Source organism: Eptatretus burgeri, chromosome 17 (genome assembly GCF_056783735.1).
Source record: "Eptatretus burgeri isolate ZD-2024b chromosome 17, Ebu_testis_v1, whole genome shotgun sequence".
NCBI classification, from domain to species: domain Eukaryota; kingdom Metazoa; phylum Chordata; class Myxini; order Myxiniformes; family Myxinidae; genus Eptatretus; species Eptatretus burgeri.
Genome location: NC_140977.1, coordinates 2,139,959 through 2,163,138, shown reverse-complemented (window position 1 = coordinate 2,163,138; position 23,180 = coordinate 2,139,959). Strand labels below are relative to the sequence as shown.

The window sequence follows — 23,180 nt, the reverse complement described above, 5'->3', positions numbered from 1 at the left end:
CTTATCCAAACATAAAAAAATACACACAGGAGAGAGGCCGTACAAGTGTACTGTGTGCAGCAAGGCATTTCGGCTGGTGTCGTTACTGAAAATGCATAACAAAATACACATAGGAGAGAAGCCCTTCAAATGTTCTCTGTGCAGCAAAGCGTTTGCATTTTCATCAGAATTCTATCGGCATCAAAGAATACACACAGGAGAAAAACCCTACAAGTGTACAATGTGCAGCAAAGCATTCACGCGTTCATCCCATTTTAATGAACATCAAAGAATACATTCAGGCGAGAGGCCCTACAAGTGTCCTGTGTGCAGGAAAGCATTCACATGTTCATCCCATTTTAATCAACATAAAAAAATAATACATACAGGAGAGAGGCCGTACAAGTGTACTGTGTGCACAAAAGCATTTCGTCTTGTCTCGTTACTGAAAACGCATAACAAAATTCACGCAGGAGAGAAACCCTTCAAATGTTCCGTGTGCTGCAAATCATTTAGTCAATTGGCAAGTTTGTATGTGCACCGAAACACGCATGTGGCAGATAAGCCGTACAAGTGTTCTGTTTGTAACAAGGCATTCATTCATCAATCAAGTATATATCGACATCACAAAATGCACTCAGGAGAGAAGCTCTTCATCAAGTTTAAACATTCATCAACCCCGGAAATCAAAATTTGAAAACAACCCAAAGCAATTATACAAAGAGCTCGGGAAACAGGCACAAAATGTGACAACTCCCCCTAAAGAAGAGGACTGAGGAAAAAAATTTAAACGGTATATTTGAAGATGCAAAAGAACACAAAAAGGAAGCAGATTGGATAAGACACTTGGAAAATAAAAAGCAGCAGCTACAGGAAATGCATCCACTGACAATTTACGAGGAAAAAAAAAATGAGAAAACATCCTGCAAAAGCACCGAACTTCAAATCCCCAGGCCTGGATGGGATTCCGAACTTCTGGTGAAAGCAACTACATGCTCTCCACCCTCATTACACACGAGCATTTAACAAACTCATCCAAGGGAAGCAGTCAATGGACGAATGGTTCACAGAAGGCAACACTCTTCTGATTCCCAAATCTGAAGAAACCCATCGACCCAACAAATATAGACCAATAACATGCTCACCAACAACATACAAACTTTTAACAGGTATAATCACCGATGCAGTTTACGACCACCTCGCTCAACAAGGAGCTTTAGAAGCAGAGCAGAAAGGGAAGTTATAGAACAATAGACTATTTCTTGTTCAATAAAACGATACTCAAAAACTGCAAGTCCGACAAACCAACTTATCCACAGCTTGGATAGATTACAAAAAAAGCCTTTGACAGTGCCCCACATTCATGGATTATAAAACGCATGCAAGTGTACAAAATTGACCCCCAGACCGTAACACTGATTGAGAAAGCAATGATGTTCTGCAACACAACTCTGATACTTCCTTACTTGGAAGGAAAGATTGAAATCCCAGGAGTAAAGATAAGACGTGGTATCTTACAAGGTGACAGACAGCCTTTCCCCCCTCCCGTTTTGTTTAGCTCTGGACCTATTGACAACCTCATCAATGAACAAGACAGACACAGTCTGCCATGCAACAGAAAAATAACCAAAGAAACAAGAAAGGTAACACACCGACTGTACACGGACGATCGAAAACTCGGCGCCCCTAATGATAAGAAATTGGCAGATCAACTAAATCAAGTAAAGCAGTACTCTGAGGATATTTGAATGGAGTTTGGTCTTGACAAATGTGCCAAGTGCACATTTGTATAATGAAAAAGAACAGACATTTCAATCAATCAAGGTACAACAATACAGGAAATAGAAAATGATGCATCCTGCAAATACCTCGGAATATAAGAAGGTTCCCAGGTACAACACAAAACAATGTGTAAAATAATCAGCAAAGAGTACTTATGCAGAATAAGACTAATTCAGAATTCCTCTCTCCAAGAAACAAAACCAAAGCTATAAACCAACTTGCAGTGCTGGTATTCCAATATAGCTGTGCAATTATAAACTGGCCACAACAGGAGATCAATAATCTAGACAGTAAAATAAGGAAACTTCCAACTATTCACAAGCTGTTCGACAAAAACCAATGTATACCGAGGTTGTACTTACCGAGACGAGAAAGAGGAGGTGGTCTGATGGAGTTTAACCAAGTGCACGGAACATCGTGTGTCGGACTAGCGGAGGATGTGAAAAACTCAATAGACTATCGGATGAGGTTTGTACATGGGCAAGAAAACAACAAACCAGAAAAGGGATCCTTAATTCATTTAGCAACACACTTCAAAAAACAGGTGCAAATGATGGACACTATTCAGGAAACAAAACAGAAACAAACACAGCCCCAATGATTGCAAAGAAAAAAAAAAGGAAAATTACAAAATGAAATATCAGCAGATATACTCTGACGAATGGGAGCATGGACAAAAGAGCGATAATATTTTATAAAGAGCTTGACAGGACAGGGATCGACAAGGAAAGCTCTTTGGAATGGATAATAAGAGGTCAAATTGGTTGGGATGGAGAACGAGTCATCATGAATGCTCAAGGCCAAGGGCACGAGACTAATGCCTTCAAGAAAATGGTGAGATTGAGCCAATTGCAGGTTTTGTGGAGTAGAAACAAAGTACCAGTTATCATGAATGCTCAAGACCAAGGACACTAGACTAATGCCTTCAAGAAAATGGTGAGATTGAGCCAATCGAACATATGCAGGTTTTGTGGGGTAGAAACAGAAAGTACCAGTCACCTCCTTTTGGGATGTAAAAAAAGTCATGTCAGAACAGTTATCCACAGAAAGACATGACGGCGTCTGTGGGGTAATCCACTGGCACATCTGTAAACATGTCAACATCCCGGTCCCAGAACAATCATGGAAACATGAACCAAATCCCATGCTTGAAAACGAACATATTGTGCTCACACATGACAAGATGATCCCATCAAGTGTAGGCACTACAAACAAAGCATTGTGTCAGGACATGGTGCTCAAACACAAAAAGGAAAAAACACCATTATTGATTGATGTTTCAGTTCCTAGTGACTTTGGACTAACTGCTACAGAAATCAGGAAAATGGCAAAATACCAGGATCTGAAAAATGAGGTCAAGAGAACTTGGAAATTTGAGAAAGCTCAAATTGTACCAGTGATAGTCGAAGCTACAGGAATGATAAAGAAAGCCCTTACAGAGTACTGTTGGACCCCATCATTTGTGGATGCTGTGTATTCGCGGGTCATAAAGTGTGACCTTCTACATTCCAGTATTCGCGGGTTTTTTGGGGTTTTTTCACACTTCAGGACTGGTCTCATATCTACTGCTGCTGATATTTTATTCAGCCTGGGAATTCTTCCACAGAAAAATGCTCTTTCTTATGCACAGATTCATCCCAACTTGTCTTCAGTTATCTTAAGGCGCTGTCACACCTTGACGTTTTAGCCAGCGTATGCCGACGTATGAAAAATTTGGCGAATACGCTGGCACACATCGAATACGTTATGGGTAAGTTGTGTATACGTTAAGAGCACGCTGGCATACGTCGTAGTACGCCGAGCTCGTCGACAAATTTTAAGCATGCTCAAAAATTTTCGACATTCTCGGCGTATGACTCACATGTTCCGCATACGCTGGCCATAAGTTGTAGGCACGTTATGCGATCGTTGACACACGTCGACACACGTTACTTGTAAGTTACTCATAAGTCGAAATACGTCGAAGTAATGTCTAGGGTACCCGAAACTTATTTTTAACTATGAGTAACGTGCTTTGAACCTATGTGTAACGTATCTCAAACACATATTGACGTATGTAGACATATTTGACGTCTTCTGGACAACCACAGAACTTACTGAACGTGTTTCCAACTTACAGCTACCGTATAATGGCGTATTGGCAGCGTTTAGGGGAATTGGTATATAAAAATTGGGTTCACACAGGAGGATGCCCGTCAGTGTTTCAGACTCCATGGTGAGTAGATGTCCATGTCAGTAGTATCAGTAGTAGTAGTAGTAGTAGTAGAGTGTGTCAGTAGTAGTTGTAGTAGTAGGTGAGCTTGTCAGTAGTAGTAGTAGTAGTAGTTGAACGTGTCAGTAGTAGTAGTTGTAGATGAGCGTGTCAGTAGTAGTAGGTCCATGTCAGTAGTAGTAGGTGAGCATGATGGGGAGGGTGTGGGTGATGATGGATCCTCCTTGCGTCCACGGCCAGAAAACTTCTTTGCAGCATTCTTCGAAGTTTTCTTCGGCATGACGGTGATGTTGACACTTCGATGTCTTGTGTGGTTATGATTTGAATCGTCGAGCGGCAGCCTTTTAATAGGCTACGCCACGTGATCATCGGCGATACGCTGCTGCGCTATCCATAAGTTAGACTATCCTTGGGCATAGGTTGTGAACGCCGACAACACGCTCAGCATTCGTTGGTATAAGTTATCGAAATGTTCTGTGTACGTTACTAATACGTTATGCATACGTCCAACTCGTTATGAATACGCCCAAAACTGAAAAAAACATCAATAGTTCAGCATACGCCAGCGTTTTATATACGTTTTGATATGTTGCCATACGCTGGCTAAAACGTCAATGTGTGACAGGGCCCTAAGCCATCCCCCCACTCTTGGTTCTCTGCATCCTGTAGTGAGGCTGTTGCTTTAAAACAACGTGCATTCTCCTCCTGGAAGGCAAATCCGACCAAAGGCCACCTGAGATCTGTGGTGTATGGGCATAGAGCGCTGAGGGGCGTGGAGGAGTTGTGATAATAGTCACGTGGCTAGGCATGCATATATCTGTTCGCGCCCGCTGGAGGCTCTGAGTGGTGCGCATCCGAGTACGCAATAAACAGAGTTACGACTACACTCTCGACTCTCCGTATCTCACTGCACCTCGGACACCACAACCTCGACCTCGCCGGAAGGCGTGTAAGCATGGGCCGTCTGGGGGCGCTATCTGCCCGGGGCGGATCAAGAGACGTGGTACTTGGGGGGATTTTGGATGATTCGTGTCCTTTTTCACCAGTTGCTTTTTGTGTCATGGTGCCAATACTTTTGCTGAGTGCCATTTTGTTGCTAGTTGCTTTTTATGTCATAGTGTCAATGATTTTTTTTGATTAGTATCATGTTGTCATTTTATAATTGTAATTGTCATTTTATAATCATACTTTTAGGAGGGAGGAGTGTGGTGTATGGGCATAGAGCGCTGAGGGGCGTGGAGGAGTTGTGATAATAGTCACGTGGCAAGGCATGCATATATCTGTTCGTGCCCGCTGGAGGCTCTGAGTGGTGCGCATCCGAGTACGCAATAAACAGAGTTACGACTACACTCTCGACTCTCCGTATTTCACTGCACCTCGGACACCACAAGATCATTCCAAAAAACCCGCAACAAGTATATGTGTGTGTCTACCCTCAGGAGAGCCAGAAAACAAAATCTGTCCAATCTCAAGAATGAGCTTTCAAACTTGTCTCTGTCCTCTAAAACCTGGTGGCACCTTGTCAAGTTGGTCTCTGGTGTATGCTCCCCTTTCATCCCTTTCCTCACTTCAAATGGCACCGCAGCCGACTCCGCTCGTGAGAATGCCGAATGCCTCAATTCTGTGTTTGCTTCAAACATATATATATATATATATATATATATATATATATATATATATATATATATATATATATATATATATATATGTGTATCTCTCTCTCCCTCCTTCTGTGTGTGAGAGAGAGAGAGAGAGAGAGAGAGAGAGAGAGAGAGAGAGAGAGAGAGAGAGAGATAGCTGCAGAGAGAGAGAGAGAGAGAGAGAGACAGAGAGAGAGAGAGAGATAGCTGCGAGATTGATTCTGGGCCTTGCTCGACTCAGGTATGAGGAGCGGCTGAAGAAGACAGGGCTTTATATACCAGAAAGGAGGTGGTTACGAGGAGATATGATAGAGATGTTTACGATAATGAAGGGTGTAGATAAAATAAGTGCAGATCAATTATAATTATTCAACAAAGTAGACAGTGATAGGACCAGGGGCCATAGCCTGAGAGTGAAGAAGAGGAGAGTTAAAATGGTAGTAAGGCGGGGGACTTTCACTCAGAGAGAAGTTAATGCATGGAATGGTCTTCCTGGAAAGGTAGTGGCAACAGAAACAGCAGATAACTTTAAATTAGAATTCGATAGGTTCCTGGAAGTTATGGAGATAGAGGGGTATAGGGATGTTGATAGGACTTGTAGGTAGTTTGAGCATTGATGGGTGATTGTGTCCATGTGTACGGAGTGCTGTTGGTGGGGGTCTCCTCAAGGGGTGTTGTGTGGTTGATGTGTGTGTTTTAACCAAGCCCATGCCCCCTCCCTTGAGGGGGGAAAAATACAAAAAATTACAAAATCTTCAAAAAAAACCTCAAAAACATTTCATTTAAAAAAAATTAAATTTTTTTTCCATTTTCATATTTTGATCCTTTGTTGCAAGTTTGTTGTGTCGATGTGACGCAGTCATAATGGGCTGAATGGCCTCCAGCGGTGTCTGATTTATTTGTACTAGTGCGGGCCCGTAGGTGCGTAAACGACGACTGGATTGGGGAATTTTTTCACCCCCCCCACTCTCGCCCCCTCCTCTCTCCCCCTCTCTTGAATTGTGACGCCCCTCTCTCTCACCCCCTCTCTCTCTCCCCTCTCTCCCCCTCTCTTGCCCCCCTCTCTCGCCCTCCTCTCTCCCCCCTCTTTCCCCCCTCCTCTCTCGCCCCTCTCTCTGTAAATGTATTCACAAATTAATTCACAAAAAACAATAAATAAATAAGCATTAATTGTGATGTCATAGCACCGTGTCCTGTCATTGGTTGGTAAATAAATGGCCATAACTTGGGCACCGCTTGTCCGATTAATATCAAACCTTGAAAAAGTCACATACTCAGGTCCTCAGCGTCGATTGTGACATCAATCGTGGGGAAAAAATATATAAACAAATAAACATTAATTGTGACATCATTCGTGATGTCATAGCACCGTGTCTTGTCATTGGTTGACAGATAAATGGCCGTAACTTGGGAACCGCTCGTCCGATTGATATCAAACCTCGAAAAGGCACATCCGCGTCCCCAGCAATATTCCTGGCAAGTTTCAATCAGATCGGACCAGAGGTCGTCGAGAAACGGTGGTCACATACAGACACACATACAGACAGACAGACACACACAGATTGCTGGAATAAAAGATAGATAATAGGGAATCTATCCCCCTGGCTCCTCTTGGGCCGTTGCCACGTCGAACAAGTCCGATTCGTCGCTACTTTCCTGACCAGAACTAATCCTCTTCACTCCCGACGCTTGAGAGCCTTGTTCTTCATTGCGCGGCCCGCGGGCCATTGGCGGCCTCTGGTGGCCTAAAGTGCGGCCCCTGACGCGCGGCCGATACTACACAAACGTGAAAACACCCCCATCATTAATCCGCCATTAATGCGCTCAAATTAATTCAATGGGTCCAAATGAGTGTTCCAATGTGCTGCATAATTGTCACATCTCTACATCAGTAGATGACAGTGTGAAAACAATTACACTTGCAGTCCAGTAACCACAAACAACAACAACAAGGACAAATGTGTCCAAGAGCAGCGTCCTGAAGGTTTTGTCGTCTAAAAAAAACAAACAACAACAACAACAACTTCCGATATTTCGTCACGTGCCTTGATTAAGCCAATAGCGAGACCCGTCATAGTGTATTTACGTATTTACGAAATATCGTGTATTTACGAAATTACAATATATTAAATGGAATAATCTTTAAATAGTACCGTGAACTTTTCGAAACTTTAAAGCAAATATCGGAATATATTTAAAAGTTCATGAAAGACACTCTCAAAAGGCACCGTCCATGTGAGGATGTGTACACGTGCTCAGTATTTAAGGCGATCCGGATCGTGTATACAAAGGAGCCGAGTCCTAATATAAAGGTTTTGTCTGAAGAAGAAGAAGAAGAAGAAGAAGAAGAAGAAGAAGAAGAAGAAGAAGAAGAAGAAGAAGTGGAAGAGAAGTAGTAGTAGAAGAAGAGGAAGAAGAACAACAACGCTGAGCTCTCGATGAGCAGCGTTCGCTACGCGCGACGCTGCCAAAAACATTAAAATTCGTGGAGATGAGGCCTATAGCAGCCATTTTGGACTCTTGGAGGAGGTGTGGGGTGTGGTGGGGAAAACACGTCGTCAGCGTCCGGATTAACGATTCCGTGTAAGATCTCGTTCAGCACGATCACGTCCCCTTCTTCGTTGACGGCAGCGCAGGTTGATGGCTGAATGATGTTTTCATAGTGTTTTTTTTTTCACACCCATTCCCTCCTCCACAAAAAGTCTGGAAATTTGTGAAGATATTTCTGAGGTAACAGACGTGCGCAGACGAGGGTAAAATGGAAAATGGTTTGGAGAGCCACGGATCTGGAGGAAGGTTTCCATGGTTATAAAGATGGAAATCACGTGATCAGAGAAGCCAATCAGTCGCCTTGAAATCGTGAATAACATCATTCGTGGAGGTGTGTGGTACGTTGTTCGTTTTTTTTACCGGAACACGTGCTTTGTACCTGATTCCTGTATCATTGTGTACCGTACGACGACGTTCTACCTCACGGGACCGTACTTCACACCCTACCTCACGGTAGCGTACTTCACGATACCATACCTCACGGTAGCGTACTTCACTACACCCTACCTCACGGTACCGTACTTCACACCCTACCTCACGGTACCGTACTTCACGGGACCGTACTTCACACCCTACCTCACGGTACCGCACTTCACTACACCCTACCTCACGGTACCGTACTTCACTACACCCTACCTCACGGTACCGCACTTCACTACACCCTACCTCACGGTACCGTACTTCACTACACCCTACCTCACGGTACCGTACTTCACTACACCCTACCTCACGGTACCGTACTTCACTACACCCTACCTCACGGTACCGTACTTCACACCCTACCTCACGGTACCGTACTTCACACCCTACCTCACGGTACCGTACTTCACACCCTACCTCACGGTACCGCACTTCACTACACCCTACCTCACGGTACCGCACTTCACTACACCCTACCTCACCGTACCGTACTTCACACCCTACCTCACGGTACCGTACTTCACACCCTACCTCACGGTACCGTACTTCACTACACCCTACCTCACGGTACCGTACTTCACACCCTACCTCACGGTACCGCACTTCACTACACCCTACCTCACGGTACCGTACTTCACACCCTACCTCACGGTACCGCACTTCACTACACCCTACCTCACGGTACCGTACTTCACACCCTACCTCACGGTACCGCACTTCACTACACCCTACCTCACCGTACCGTACTTCACACCCTACCTCACGGTACCGTACTTCACACCCTACCTCACGGTACCGTACTTCACGGGACCGTACTTCACACCCTACCTCACGGTACCGCACTTCACTACACCCTACCTCACGGTACCGTACTTCACTACACCCTACCTCACGGTACCGCACTTCACTACACCCTACCTCACGGTACCGTACTTCACTACACCCTACCTCACGGTACCGCACTTCACTACACCCTACCTCACGGTACCGTACTTCACACCCTACCTCACGGTACCGTACTTCACACCCTACCTCACGGTACCGTACTTCACACCCTACCTCACGGTACCGTACTTCACACCCTACCTCACGGTACCGTACTTCACACCCTACCTCACGGTACCGTACTTCACACCCTACCTCACGGTACCGCACTTCACTACACCCTACCTCACGGTACCGTACTTCACACCCTACCTCACGGTACCGCACTTCACTACACCCTACCTCACCATACCGTACTTCACACCCTACCTCACGGTACCGTACTTCACACCCTACCTCACGGTACCGTACTTCACGGGACCGTACTTCACACCCTACCTCACGGTACCGTACTTCACGGGACCGTACTTCACACCCTACCTCACGGTACCGCACTTCACTACACCCTACCTCACGGTACCGTACTTCACACCCTACCTCACGGTACCGTACTTCGCTACACCCTACCTCACGGTACCGTACTTCACACCCTACCTCACGGTACCGTACTTCACACCCTACCTCACGGTACCGCACTTCACTACACCCTACCTCACGGTACCGTACTTCACTGCACCCTATGTCACGATACCGTACTTCACGACACCCTACCTCACGGTACCGTACTTCACGACACCGTACCTCACGGTACCGTACTTCACCACACCCTACCTCACGGTACCGTACTTCACGACACCCTACCTCACGGTATCGTACTTCACTGCACCCTACGTCACGATACCGTACTTCACGACACCCTACCTCACGGTACCGTACTTCACGACACCGTACCTCACGGTACCGTACTTCACCACACCCTAACTCACGGTACCGTACTTCACACCCTACTTCACGGTATCGTACTTCACTGCACCCTACGTCACGATACCGTACTTCACGACACCCTACCTCACGGTACCGTACTTCACGACACCGTACCTCACGGTACCGTACTTCACCACACCCTACCTCACGGTACCGTACTTCACGACACCCTACCTCACGGTACCATACTTCACCACACCCTACCTCACGGTACCGTACTTCACGACACCCTACCTCACGGTACCGTACTTCACGACACCCTACCTCACGGTACCGTACTTCACGACACCGTACCTCACGGTACCGTACTTCACTGCACCCAACGTCACGGTACCGTACTTGACTACACCCTACCTCACGGTACCGTACTTGACTACACCGTACCTCACGGTACCGTACTTCACGACACCGTACCTCACGGTACCGTACTTCACGACACCGTACCTCACGGTACCGTACTTCACGACACCGTACCTCACGGTACCGTACTTCACGACACCGTACCTCACGGTACCGTACTTCACGACACCGTACCTCACGGTACCGTACTTCACGACACCGTACCTCACGGTACCGTACTTCACGACACCGTACCTCACGGTACCGTACTTCACGACACCGTACCTCACGGTACCGTACTTCACGACACCGTACCTCACGGTACCGTACTTCACGACACCGTACCTCACGGTACCGCACTTCACGACACCGTACCTCACGGTACCGCACTTCACGACACCGTACCTCACGGTACCGCACTTCACGACACCGTACCTCACGGTACCGCACTTCACGACACCGTACCTCACGGTACCGCACTTCACGACACCGTACCTCACGGTACCGCACTTCACGACACCGTACCTCACGGTACCGCACTTCACGACACCGTACCTCACGGTACCGCACTTCACGACACCGTACCTCACGGTACCGCACTTCACGACACCGTACCTCACGGTACCGCACTTCACGACACCGTACCTCACGGTACCGCACTTCACGACACCGTACCTCACGGTACCGCACTTCACGACACCGTACCTCACGGTACCGCACTTCACGACACCGTACCTCACGGGACCGCACTTCACGACACCGTACCTCACGGGACCGCACTTCACGACACCGTACCTCACGGGACCGCACTTCACGACACCGTACCTCACGGGACCGCACTTCACGACACCGTACCTCACGGGACCGCACTTCACGACACCGTACCTCACGGGACCGCACTTCACGACACCGTACCTCACGGGACCGCACTTCACGACACCGTACCTCACGGGACCGCACTTCACGACACCGTACCTCACGGGACCGCACTTCACGACACCGTACCTCACGGGACCGCACTTCACGACACCGTACCTCACGGGACCGCACTTCACGACACCGTACCTCACGGGACCGCACTTCACGACACCGTACCTCACGGGACCGCACTTCACGACACCGTACCTCACGGGACCGCACTTCACGACACCGTACCTCACGGGACCGCACTTCACGACACCGTACCTCACGGGACCGCACTTCACGACACCGTACCTCACGGGACCGCACTTCACGACACCGTACCTCACGGGACCGCACTTCACGACACCGTACCTCACGGGACCGCACTTCACGACACCGTACCTCACGGGACCGCACTTCACGACACCGTACCTCACGGGACCGCACTTCACGACACCGTACCTCACGGGACCGCACTTCACGACACCGTACCTCACGGGACCGCACTTCACGACACCGTACCTCACGGGACCGCACTTCACGACACCGTACCTCACGGGACCGCACTTCACGACACCGTACCTCACGGGACCGCACTTCACGACACCGTACCTCACGGGACCGCACTTCACGACACCGTACCTCACGGGACCGCACTTCACGACACCGTACCTCACGGGACCGCACTTCACGACACCGTACCTCACGGGACCGCACTTCACGACACCGTACCTCACGGGACCGCACTTCACGACACCGTACCTCACGGGACCGCACTTCACGACACCGTACCTCACGGGACCGCACTTCACGACACCGTACCTCACGGGACCGCACTTCACGACACCGTACCTCACGGGACCGCACTTCACGACACCGTACCTCACGGGACCGCACTTCACGACACCGTACCTCACGGGACCGCACTTCACGACACCGTACCTCACGGGACCGCACTTCACGACACCGTACCTCACGGGACCGCACTTCACGACACCGTACCTCACGGGACCGCACTTCACGACACCGTACCTCACGGGACCGCACTTCACGACACCGTACCTCACGGGACCGCACTTCACGACACCGTACCTCACGGGACCGCACTTCACGACACCGTACCTCACGGGACCGCACTTCACGACACCGTACCTCACGGGACCGCACTTCACGACACCGTACCTCACGGGACCGCACTTCACGACACCGTACCTCACGGGACCGCACTTCACGACACCGTACCTCACGGTACCGCACTTCACGACACCGTACCTCACGGTACCGCACTTCACGACACCGTACCTCACGGCACCGCACTTCACGACACCGTACCTCACGGCACCGCACTTCACGACACCGTACCTCACGGCACCGCACTTCACGACACCGTACCTCACGGGACCGCACTTCACGACACCGTACCTCACGGTACCGCACTTCACGACACCGTACCTCACGGTACCGCACTTCACGACACCGTACCTCACGGCACCGCACTTCACGACACCGTACCTCACGGCACCGCACTTCACGACACCGTACCTCACGGCACCGCACTTCACGACACCGTACCTCACGGCACCGCACTTCACGACACCGTACCTCACGGCACCGCACTTCACGACACCGTACCTCACGGCACCGCACTTCACGACACCGTACCTCACGGCACCGCACTTCACGACACCGTACCTCACGGCACCGCACTTCACGACACCGTACCTCACGGCACCGCACTTCACGACACCGTACCTCACGGCACCGTACCTCACGGCACCGCACCTCACGGCACCGTACCTCACGGCACCGCACCTCACGGCACCGTACCTCACGGCACCGCACTTCACGGCACCGTACCTCACGGCACCGCACTTCACGGCACCGTACCTCACGGCACCGCACTTCACGACACCGTACCTCACGGCACCGCACTTCACGACACCGTACCTCACGGCACCGCACTTCACGACACCGTACCTCACGGCACCGCACTTCACGGCACCGTACCTCACGGCACCGCACTTCACGGCACCGTACCTCACGGCACCGCACTTCACGGCACCGTACCTCACGGCACCGCACCTCACGGCACCGTACCTCACGGCACCGCACCTCACGGCACCGTTCCTCACGGCACCGCACCTCACGGCACCGTTCCTCACGGCACCGCACCTCACGGCACCGTTCCTCACGACACCGCACCTCACGGCACCGTTCCTCACGGCACCGTACCTCACGGCACCGTTCCTCACGGCACCGTTCCTCACGGCACCGTTCCTCACGGCACCGTTCCTCACGACACCGTTCCTCACGACACCGTTCCTCACGACACCGTTCCTCACGACACCGTTCCTCACGACACCGTTCCTCACGACACCGTTCCTCACGACACCGTTCCTCACGACACCGTTCCTCACGACACCGTTCCTCACGACACCGTTCCTCACGACACCGTTCCTCACGACACCGTTCCTCACGACACCGTTCCTCACGACACCGTTCCTCACGGTACCGTTCCTCACGGTACCGTTCCTCACGGTACCGTACTTCACGGTACCGTACCTCACGGTACCGTACTTCACCACACCCTACCTCATAGTAACGTACTTTACTACACCCTGCCTCACAGTGACGTACTTCACTACACCATACCTCACTTTACTAAACCATACCTCACTTCACTCCACCATACCTCACGGTACCATACTTCACTACACCCTACTTCACTACACCCTACCTCACAGTACCATACTTCACCACACCCAACCTCACAGTACCATACTTCACTGCACCCTACCTCACGGTACCGTACTTCACTACACCCTACCTTCGTGCTACACTTTACTCCACTTTACCTCACGGTACCGTACCTCACTGCACCTTACCTTCGTTCTACACTTTACTACACTTTACCTCACGGTACCATACTTCACTACACCCTACCTTCGTGCTACACTTTACTCCACTTTACCTCACGGTACCGTACCTCACTGCACCTTACCTTCGTTCTACACTTTACTACACTTTACCTCACAGTACCTTACTTCACTGCACCCTACCTCACGGTACCGTACTTCACTACACCCTACCTTCGTGCTACACTTTACTCCACTTTACCTCACGGTACCGTACCTCACTGCACCTTACCTTCGTTCTACACTTTACTACACTTTACCTCACGGTACCATACTTCACTGCACCCTACCTTCGTGCTATGCTTTACTACATTTTACCTCACGGTACCATACTTTACTACATTCTACGTTGCAGTTATTTAATGTTGGGTTTCCAGTGAAATACTGCTCAAAAGGGATTTTTGGGGAGAGATTGTATTTTTATGGACATGTTTAAATGGAAGCAGATACAGTATTTCAGATTGTACATCTTTCTAAAGGCCCAGTCACACCTTGACGTTTTAGCCAACGTATGCCGATTTTTGAAAAATTTTTCTAAAACGCTGGCACACGTTGAATACGTTATGGGTAAGTTTTGATAACATTGAGAGCACGCTGAAAAACACTGCCATACGTCGTTGTACGCTGGCTTTAAACGTTGTACTTTTCGGTTGTCCTCAAATTTTTGCATGCTTGAAATTTCACGACGTATGCCGGCGTATGACTCGCACGTTCCGCTACGCTGCCCACAAGTTGTATGCACGGTCTGCGATCGTTGACAGATGTCAACACATGCTACTTGTAAGTTAATCATAAGTTGAAACACGCCGAGGTAATGTTTAGCGTACCCGAAACTTATTTCTAACCTATGATTAACGTGTTGTTGGCACGTTACGCGATCGTTGCCACACGTCAACAGACGTTACTTTTAAGTTACTCATTGGCTGAAAGATGTCGGTATAATGGATCGTCCTTGCGTCAGCGTCCACGGCCACGGCCAGGACACTTATTTGCAGCATTCTTCAAACTTTTCTTCGGCATGACGAGGATGTTCACACTTCGATGTCTAGCTTGGCTATGATTCCAATTGTCCATCGGCAGCGTCTATTTAAAATAGTCGAGTTTGAGCGTTTTAACACGTTCAGAAGAAACGCTTCAAATTTCCAAACCCCAGCGTCAAACAACAAAGGCGAGTGACAGCAATTTAAATCGTTCATTGTAAACAATGAAAATAGTTGAGTGGTACCGTTTAAAAGTCGTTGAGTGTAAAAAAAAAAATCCAATTGTTGAGCGCAAGCGTCTACTTTCAATAGTGGAGTTTGAGCGATTTAGCATGTTCAATAGAAACGATTAAAATTTCCGAGCGCCAGCGTCAAAAAACAAAGGCAAGTGACAGCAATTTAAATCGTTCATTGTAAACAATGAAAATAGTTGAGTGGTACCGTTTAAAAGTCATTGAGTGTAAAAAAAAAAAATCCAATTGTTGAGCGCAAGCGTCTACTTTCAATAGTGGAGATGCAGCCTTTTAAATGGTTGAGTGGCAGCCTATGAATAGCAAACCCCACATCACCGGCAAAGATAAACTGCCGCACGATATGGATAAGTTAGGCTATCGTTGGGCATAGTTTGTGAACGCCGGCTACACGATAATTATTCGTTGGTATACCGTATCTATAAGTTATTGAAGCGCTCTATGCACATTATTAGTTCATTGTGCATTTGTCCAACCCATTATGAATAGACCTAAATCATAAAAACAAGCCATAGCTTATTGTTGAAAAAGCCCCATAAAAATTAGCCGCGAAGAACTTCGAACAATGGTGCAAAGATGTCTCCTACCCGTGGACACGCGGACACAAGGAGAATCCATCATAACCCACACCCTCCCCCTCACACTCACCTACTACTGCCAACATGAACAAACTACTACTAATACTAATACTGATACTGATACTGTTACTGCTGACATGGACATCGACTCAAAAAGGACTCAAACACTGTTGGGTTCCCCTTTTATGAACACCATTTTTATATACCAATTCCCAAAATCGTTGGGAACATGTCTTTATATGGCAGTTGTAAGTTAGAAACACGTTCATTTATTTTTTTTTTTCGACCGGAAGACGTCATTGGAATACGTCTATATACGTCAATGTGTGTTGGGACTATGTAAAGAATTGGTTCAAAGCACGTCAAACATAAGTTAGAAATAAGTTTCGCGTAAAAAAGACATTACCGCGACGTGTTTCGACATATGAGTAGCTTATAAGTAGCCTTTGTGGACGTGTGTAAGCGTCCGCATATCGTGTGTACAACTTATCCCCATCGCATGCGGAACGTGTGTCATACGCCGAGTACGTCATAAAATTTTGAACATGTTTAAAATTTCTTGACGTACTCTACTTACTACGACGTATGATAGCATACTTTAGCGTTCTACTCACGTATACCAAACTTACTCATACCGTATTTGACGTGTCCCAACGTTTTAGACACATTTTCCTTAGGTCGGCATACGCTGGCAAGATCGCCAAGGTGTGACTGCGATGTTGACACTTTCTACGGCAGTTATTTTTCGAATCGTTGTGCGTCAGCCTTTTAATAGGCTACGTCATGACATCGTCGGCGATGCGTGCAACGCGCTATGCCTAAGTTAGACTATCGTTGGGCATAGGTTGTGTAGGCCGACAACAGGTTCAGCATTCGTTGGTATAAGTTATCTATAACACAACGAAACGTTCTCTATCCGTTACTAATGCGTTATACATAAGACCAAGTCGCTATGAATATGTCCGAATCTTTTTTAAAAAAAACATCAAAAGTTCAACGTAAGCCAGCGTTTTACATAAATTTTAATACGTTAACATCGCTGGCTAAAACGTCAAGGTGTGACTGGGCCTTAACCAGTATGTGTTTGTTGATAGTTGAAAAGAAATAGAATCAGGATCTTTAACATGTCCATTGTGAGATGCAAAACGAGGGGTAAAACAGTGTTGTGTACACAAATCAGAGGATGAAATGACATCAATTTAGTATCTCTGTAAGAGTGTAAGGTTTCCTTGAAACGGTGAACTTGGTCCCAGCAGTGATAAAGACCGAACATCATGAACACGGCTCAACAGGACACATGAAGGAATTGAAGAATACTAATCTCCCATTCATCATCCCTGAAAATCATGGATATTCACAAATTGGATCCTTTCCAGTTGATAAAAATCCGAGATTACACCCTTTGGGGGCATCCATGAAGTTTATACTCTTCAAAATAAGAAACTCTAACCCACCCCCCACCCCCAACTCCCAACTAATACACTTCAACCCCCACCCCCGACTAATGCACTTTAACCTGCCCCCCACCCCCGACTGATACACTTTAACCTGCCCCCACCCCCTACTGATACACTTTAACCCGCCCCCTCCCCCGACTGATAAACTTTAACCCGCCCCCCTCCCCGACTGATACACTTTAACCCGCCCCCCTCCCCGACTGATACACTTTATACCTCTTCTCTCCTCCCCCCCCCTGCTATCCACGCTCTCCTCCCACCCCCTCCACCCCATCAGCAAAGCGATCGGTGGTATTTGCTGGTGTAAAATAAAATGTGTACACTGTACTGTTTACAGCGTATAAATAGGCCCCTCCCCCAACAAAGTACAGTACCCTCTATTCAAGGCATGTACGAAACTGAGATAATGATGACATCTTGCAATTTCTCTTATCTATTTATCTATCTATCTATCTATCTATATATTATATTACTAAAACTCTCATCTTGTATGTGTGTATGTATGTTCCCGAAATACAGCCAAAACGGCACACGATGGCGCAAAAAATTTCGGGCTACCTTACTTACCATTCGCCTGCAGTGTGCAGTATTGTTTCATTGAAATCGGGAAACGAAAAAATTATTAAAAAATCAATTCCCGATTCAGTCAAGTACTCTTTGGGAGAATTTGATCAATGCAAACAACCTCAGCGGTATAATTCGCTGGAGCTATCTTTTTGTTTTTTTTTCTTGAAATGATTTATTTTAAAATCTCAAGTATTTCGTATAGATGAAGAATGTTTTATTTTTAAGCATAAAATAAACATCGCCATTTGATCTAATACTTCTGTGTTCATTAATAAATAAAATTGTGTTTAGAAGAATCCGAACAATAATTTCTTCGACTTTCTTTTCTCCGTTTTTTTTTTTCACATTGACGCACAATATCAAGTTTCGTTCAAATCGGGCAATGAAAAAAATTATTTAAAAAATCAATTCCCAATTCAGTCAAGTACTCTTCGGGAGAATTTGATCAATGCAAACAACCTCAGAGGTATAGTTCACTGGAGCTATCTTTTTTTTATTGTTGAAATGATTTTTTTATCAACTACTGTCACAACGGGAACCCAACGGGTTTACGGGTCGTCTAGTTTTATAACAAAACTGGCTTTAAATAATTTTCAATTAATTCAGTTCTGTATTCTAAAATATTCATTTACACTTCGTTTTCGATTTTAGACCGATGTTCACAATAAGCTTATTATTATTATTATTATTATTATTATTATTATTATTATTATTATTTTTAACTTCTTCACAACGTACATTTTAAAGGTTTTTTTGATGGTTGCCATTTTTCGCCAGACATAAGTATGTCAAATGCAGACCTCATGGGTCTGACATCTTGTGTGTCTTGGTGACCACATCGGCACTTCAAGTGAACAAAACGAACACCAAATGTCTATATGGCAGCCATTACTTCTGTCAAAGTCTGGAATGTCTATCCAGGGTCCATTTTCCGACTTTCAACAAAACACCATCGATGTGTCCCAGGAGGGTTGTGCAATGTTTTAAAAATGTTGATAAAACTTTCTGACCCCTTAACTGAAATAAACAGCCGTTGATTTTCTCTGTCGAGACCACAGTAGTAGAGGATTAATGGGGCTTCTGAGGCATCCATGCAAATGAATGGGGTAAAGGGGGAAAACTGTGAATTAAACCCCTAAACAGGATACTGATTCCTCCTCCCCCCCCCCCCCATAGAAATGTATAGGCCAACCTTTCTGTCTCAAGGCTCATTCGGTTTAAACAGGAGAATGATTTTCTCCCATACAAGCTCAGGTTAAGCTGTCTCAAGACCTAAAAAAAAACCCCCCATAGAAATGTATTGGGAAACATTTCTGACTCAAGGTCAATCAGGACAAAACAGGAGAATGATTTTTTTTCCCATACAAGCTCATGTTAAATTGTCTCAGGGTCCAAAAAAAACCCAACCCCCCCTACCCCCACCCCTGCCCCCTCTGACTCTCGGTCCATCGGGTCAAAAGAAGAGATTGATCTCTGCCCCATTGAGCACATGTTAAACTGAGGCTTACTGATTTCCTTTTATATTCTCACTCCACTCAAAGAGTGATCCAATAAATATTTGTCCATGTTCGATTCGAGGTAATAAATTAATTTTCCGATTACATTCATCACCATCGAGTATATTCACAAATATTATTTTAGAACTTAGTTCTTCGTTTATATGTCTTTTGTTGAGCAGAAATAAAATGATAAACTTCTCTCAATGCTCTTGTTTGACCACCTCCTGAGCCACATATCATTTTGAGATTGTAGTAAATTGTTTTTCCATTGTTCAATTGATAACCATCAAAGTTTTCAGTCCATTCAAGGATATTTATTTTTTCCTTTACATCCTCCAACTTATTTGTACTTAAATTTATCTGCTTATTTGTCTTATTTGCTTTTACCCCGGTTATTTCTTCAATAAGACTTATTTGATATTTCTCACATTCGTTGTGTTTCCCATTTAAATACCAAGGCTGATTACATCTCCACTCTTTGGTTTGGTTATTGCTTGGTGCTATCATTTATAAATCAGTAAAAAGACGCCCCTTAACACTTATACTTATAACCATAAGGGATACTCTTGATTCCATTCTCTAAAAAATTTTTATCAAAAGCTCAAATTTTATCATCAAAAGCTCCGAATGCTTTGTTATTTATCTCTTCTGTATATAATTGATGTTTAGAACTTCTTATTGTATTCATTTTTCTGTACTCTTCCTTCTTTAAGGTTAAACAGTTGTAATAATGTTTAAAGTTTATTGTTTCCTTGATTATATTTTTCTTTATTCCCTTTAGCTTCTTATAACATCTTTCAATGCTATTATTATCAATATACGTAAAAGCATAAGACTTTGATCTCAAACCCACAAATTCACTCATGACCTTTCCACCCAACTCATCCTTAAACTTACCAATAACCTTTTTATTCTTAAATGAAACAACATACTATCAGACTTATAATTACTTGTATCATACATATCAATATTATCGATTATATCCTCATATACATCACTTGTCTTAATTTCTAATATAAAACTATCTATATCCATATATAACAATGACACATTATCCTTGTACTTTAATTTTAAATTATTATAGTAATAGTCATACATTAACGACTCTGACAGGTCAAGAATTGATGCTCCTATACAAATCGGTTTATCCATTTCAATACTCTCTTTTTTTCAAATGAATAGCACAAAATTCTCTGAAAACACCTCTGCTCGTTCAAAACTTGATTTATTAATTAACTTTGAAGCCTGTTTCCAAGATGTAGAAAGTCTTGTGTTTTGTCGATTCCTAACATTTTCCATGGTTTTTCCAAATACAGCATTATTCATTAATTTATAACAGTCCTTCTCAAAACCTGTTCTTGCTTCTGTTCTTCTGTTCTCCTATGACTTTTTATTGTCATACGGATATATTCTCTTTTAGGATAAGAGATCAATCTCTTCTTTATTTGAGAAATATGATTTAAGACTCGAAGTTTCTAATATTTGATACTAAGTTAGATAATGGACTTGACATAAACTTGTATGTGTCAAGAAATCTGATATGGGTTATGGGGGATGTATGAATTGTTTTTGTGAATGAGATATATTTTTGATCTGTGTTAGGAATGGCAGAAATATCTCCAGATGTCTTTGAAAGTTCATTTATAAATAGATGTGTGTCATAGTAAGCGTTGTTGTGAAGAAAGACAGGAATAAAATTTGGAGGCTTGTAATTAAGATTACAACAGGAATGAGCTGGACCTCTATATTTACCAGTAAGATGACAGTGATCCCTAACCTTGGCCTTTCCCTCAATTTTCTCCTCACAAATATGACAGATACTGTTCTTTCTAAATTCCTTTTTCTCTCCCTTTGTTAATGACATTGGTTTATAGGTTTTCACCATTATTTCTCTGTCGTATACAGTCTTTTTCCAATCGTCTTACAAACTCCTCTGAGGCATCTTCTCCTCCATAAAGTTCTAACTTGTTATATTCATCACCAACAGCTGATTTGATATAATAACAGAAACCACAAGGAGTATGTTTTTGATTTTTATTTGTGTATGATTTATTTGGATTTGGAGAAACAGGATCTATCTTTTCAAGGATACTTTCAAAATCAGCATATATCACAAACGGATGTTTTATTGATTTGTTAAAATCTTTGAATGATATGTTTGAACCTGCTTTTGGTAAATTGATTTCGGTTGATTTATGATTTCTACAATATTTCGAATGTTGATTTAATCGTTCTTTTGTGTGAAAGGAGTTGAGACGTCTCTTACAAGGATACGTTTTACATTTTGTCTTATATAGTTGTGATTTGGTTAATCTTGAGAAATTTTTGATGAAAGCATAATGTGATTTTTCCTTTGAAGTAAAGTGGAGAAGGTCAATGTGTGTTTCATCATTGTTATAGTTGTTTGAAATTTTTCATATCTGAACTTTGTTTGTATCCGTTAATCCATATACATTAACAGATAGATTATTCATTTTCTCAAATTTAGGAATATCTCTCAATGACATTGGAAACTTTAAATCTTTAACATTTAATGTATTCTCGTATTTCTTATAATGTTCAACCCTTTCAGGATTCCATTATGGAGGATGTAAGTGAGCAAGAACAGACCATAGAAAACATGTATTATCTTTGTTTTGAATATTAACAACCGCTTTCTTAAGTTTTATCTCTTTTGGTAAATCAATAAAAGAAGAAGCTTGAAGAAGATCTGATTTTAAGATGTGTATATCTAAAAAGATTATTTTTGTTATAGTAAATCCACTACCTACTACAGTGTTATCAACATCTTGTTCTTCACTCTGGAGATCATCGTAAACATCACATCTTACAAAATCTTGAAATGATGAGATAAAGTGAGGGTTTGTCCTCATATCGGGAGTAGTTTCATTGTCTTGTCTTCCCATTTTTCAATTTTACTCCCATATAAAACTTTAAAGTTTTCATTTTACTAAAGGTGTTTTTAATTATAGTTTCAATACTTTGTTTAACCATATCAACAGCTTCCATGATTGAAGATGGTCCAGGGTCTTGAAAACGAAGCAATCTTATTTTTATATGCCCTTTAAATGCCCCATCAGTGTTTTCAATGGAGAATTTAGCTTCCCTTTCTTCATTGTTCTTGTGTTTGCGTGGTTGAAGGTGTTTATTATAATAATTTTTTAAAGAATATCATTATCACATCTATCACAATGTTTTGTTTCTTGGTCAAGTGGAGTTATTTGTCTGAAAAGATTGAATGTGTGTTTGTTGGTTTGAAGGTGTTTTTTTATCATATTTATATTCAGGATTACAATCAT

At 44.7% G+C, this 23,180-nt stretch overlaps 1 protein-coding gene across 1 annotated transcript in view; it reads left to right on the top strand.

The window, feature by feature from the left end:
- The window catches only part of LOC147009084 (uncharacterized), a 288,704-nt gene extending 285,106 nt beyond the window's left edge, over positions 1-3,598 (top strand). Inside the window, exon 13 of the mRNA XM_085862978.1 lies at positions 1-3,598. This exon is cut by the window's left edge and continues 2,149 nt beyond it. Coding sequence (XP_085719104.1) covers positions 1-676 — 676 coding nt within the window. The 3' untranslated portion in view covers positions 677-3,598.
- Positions 3,599-23,180: the final 19,582 nt, after the last annotated feature.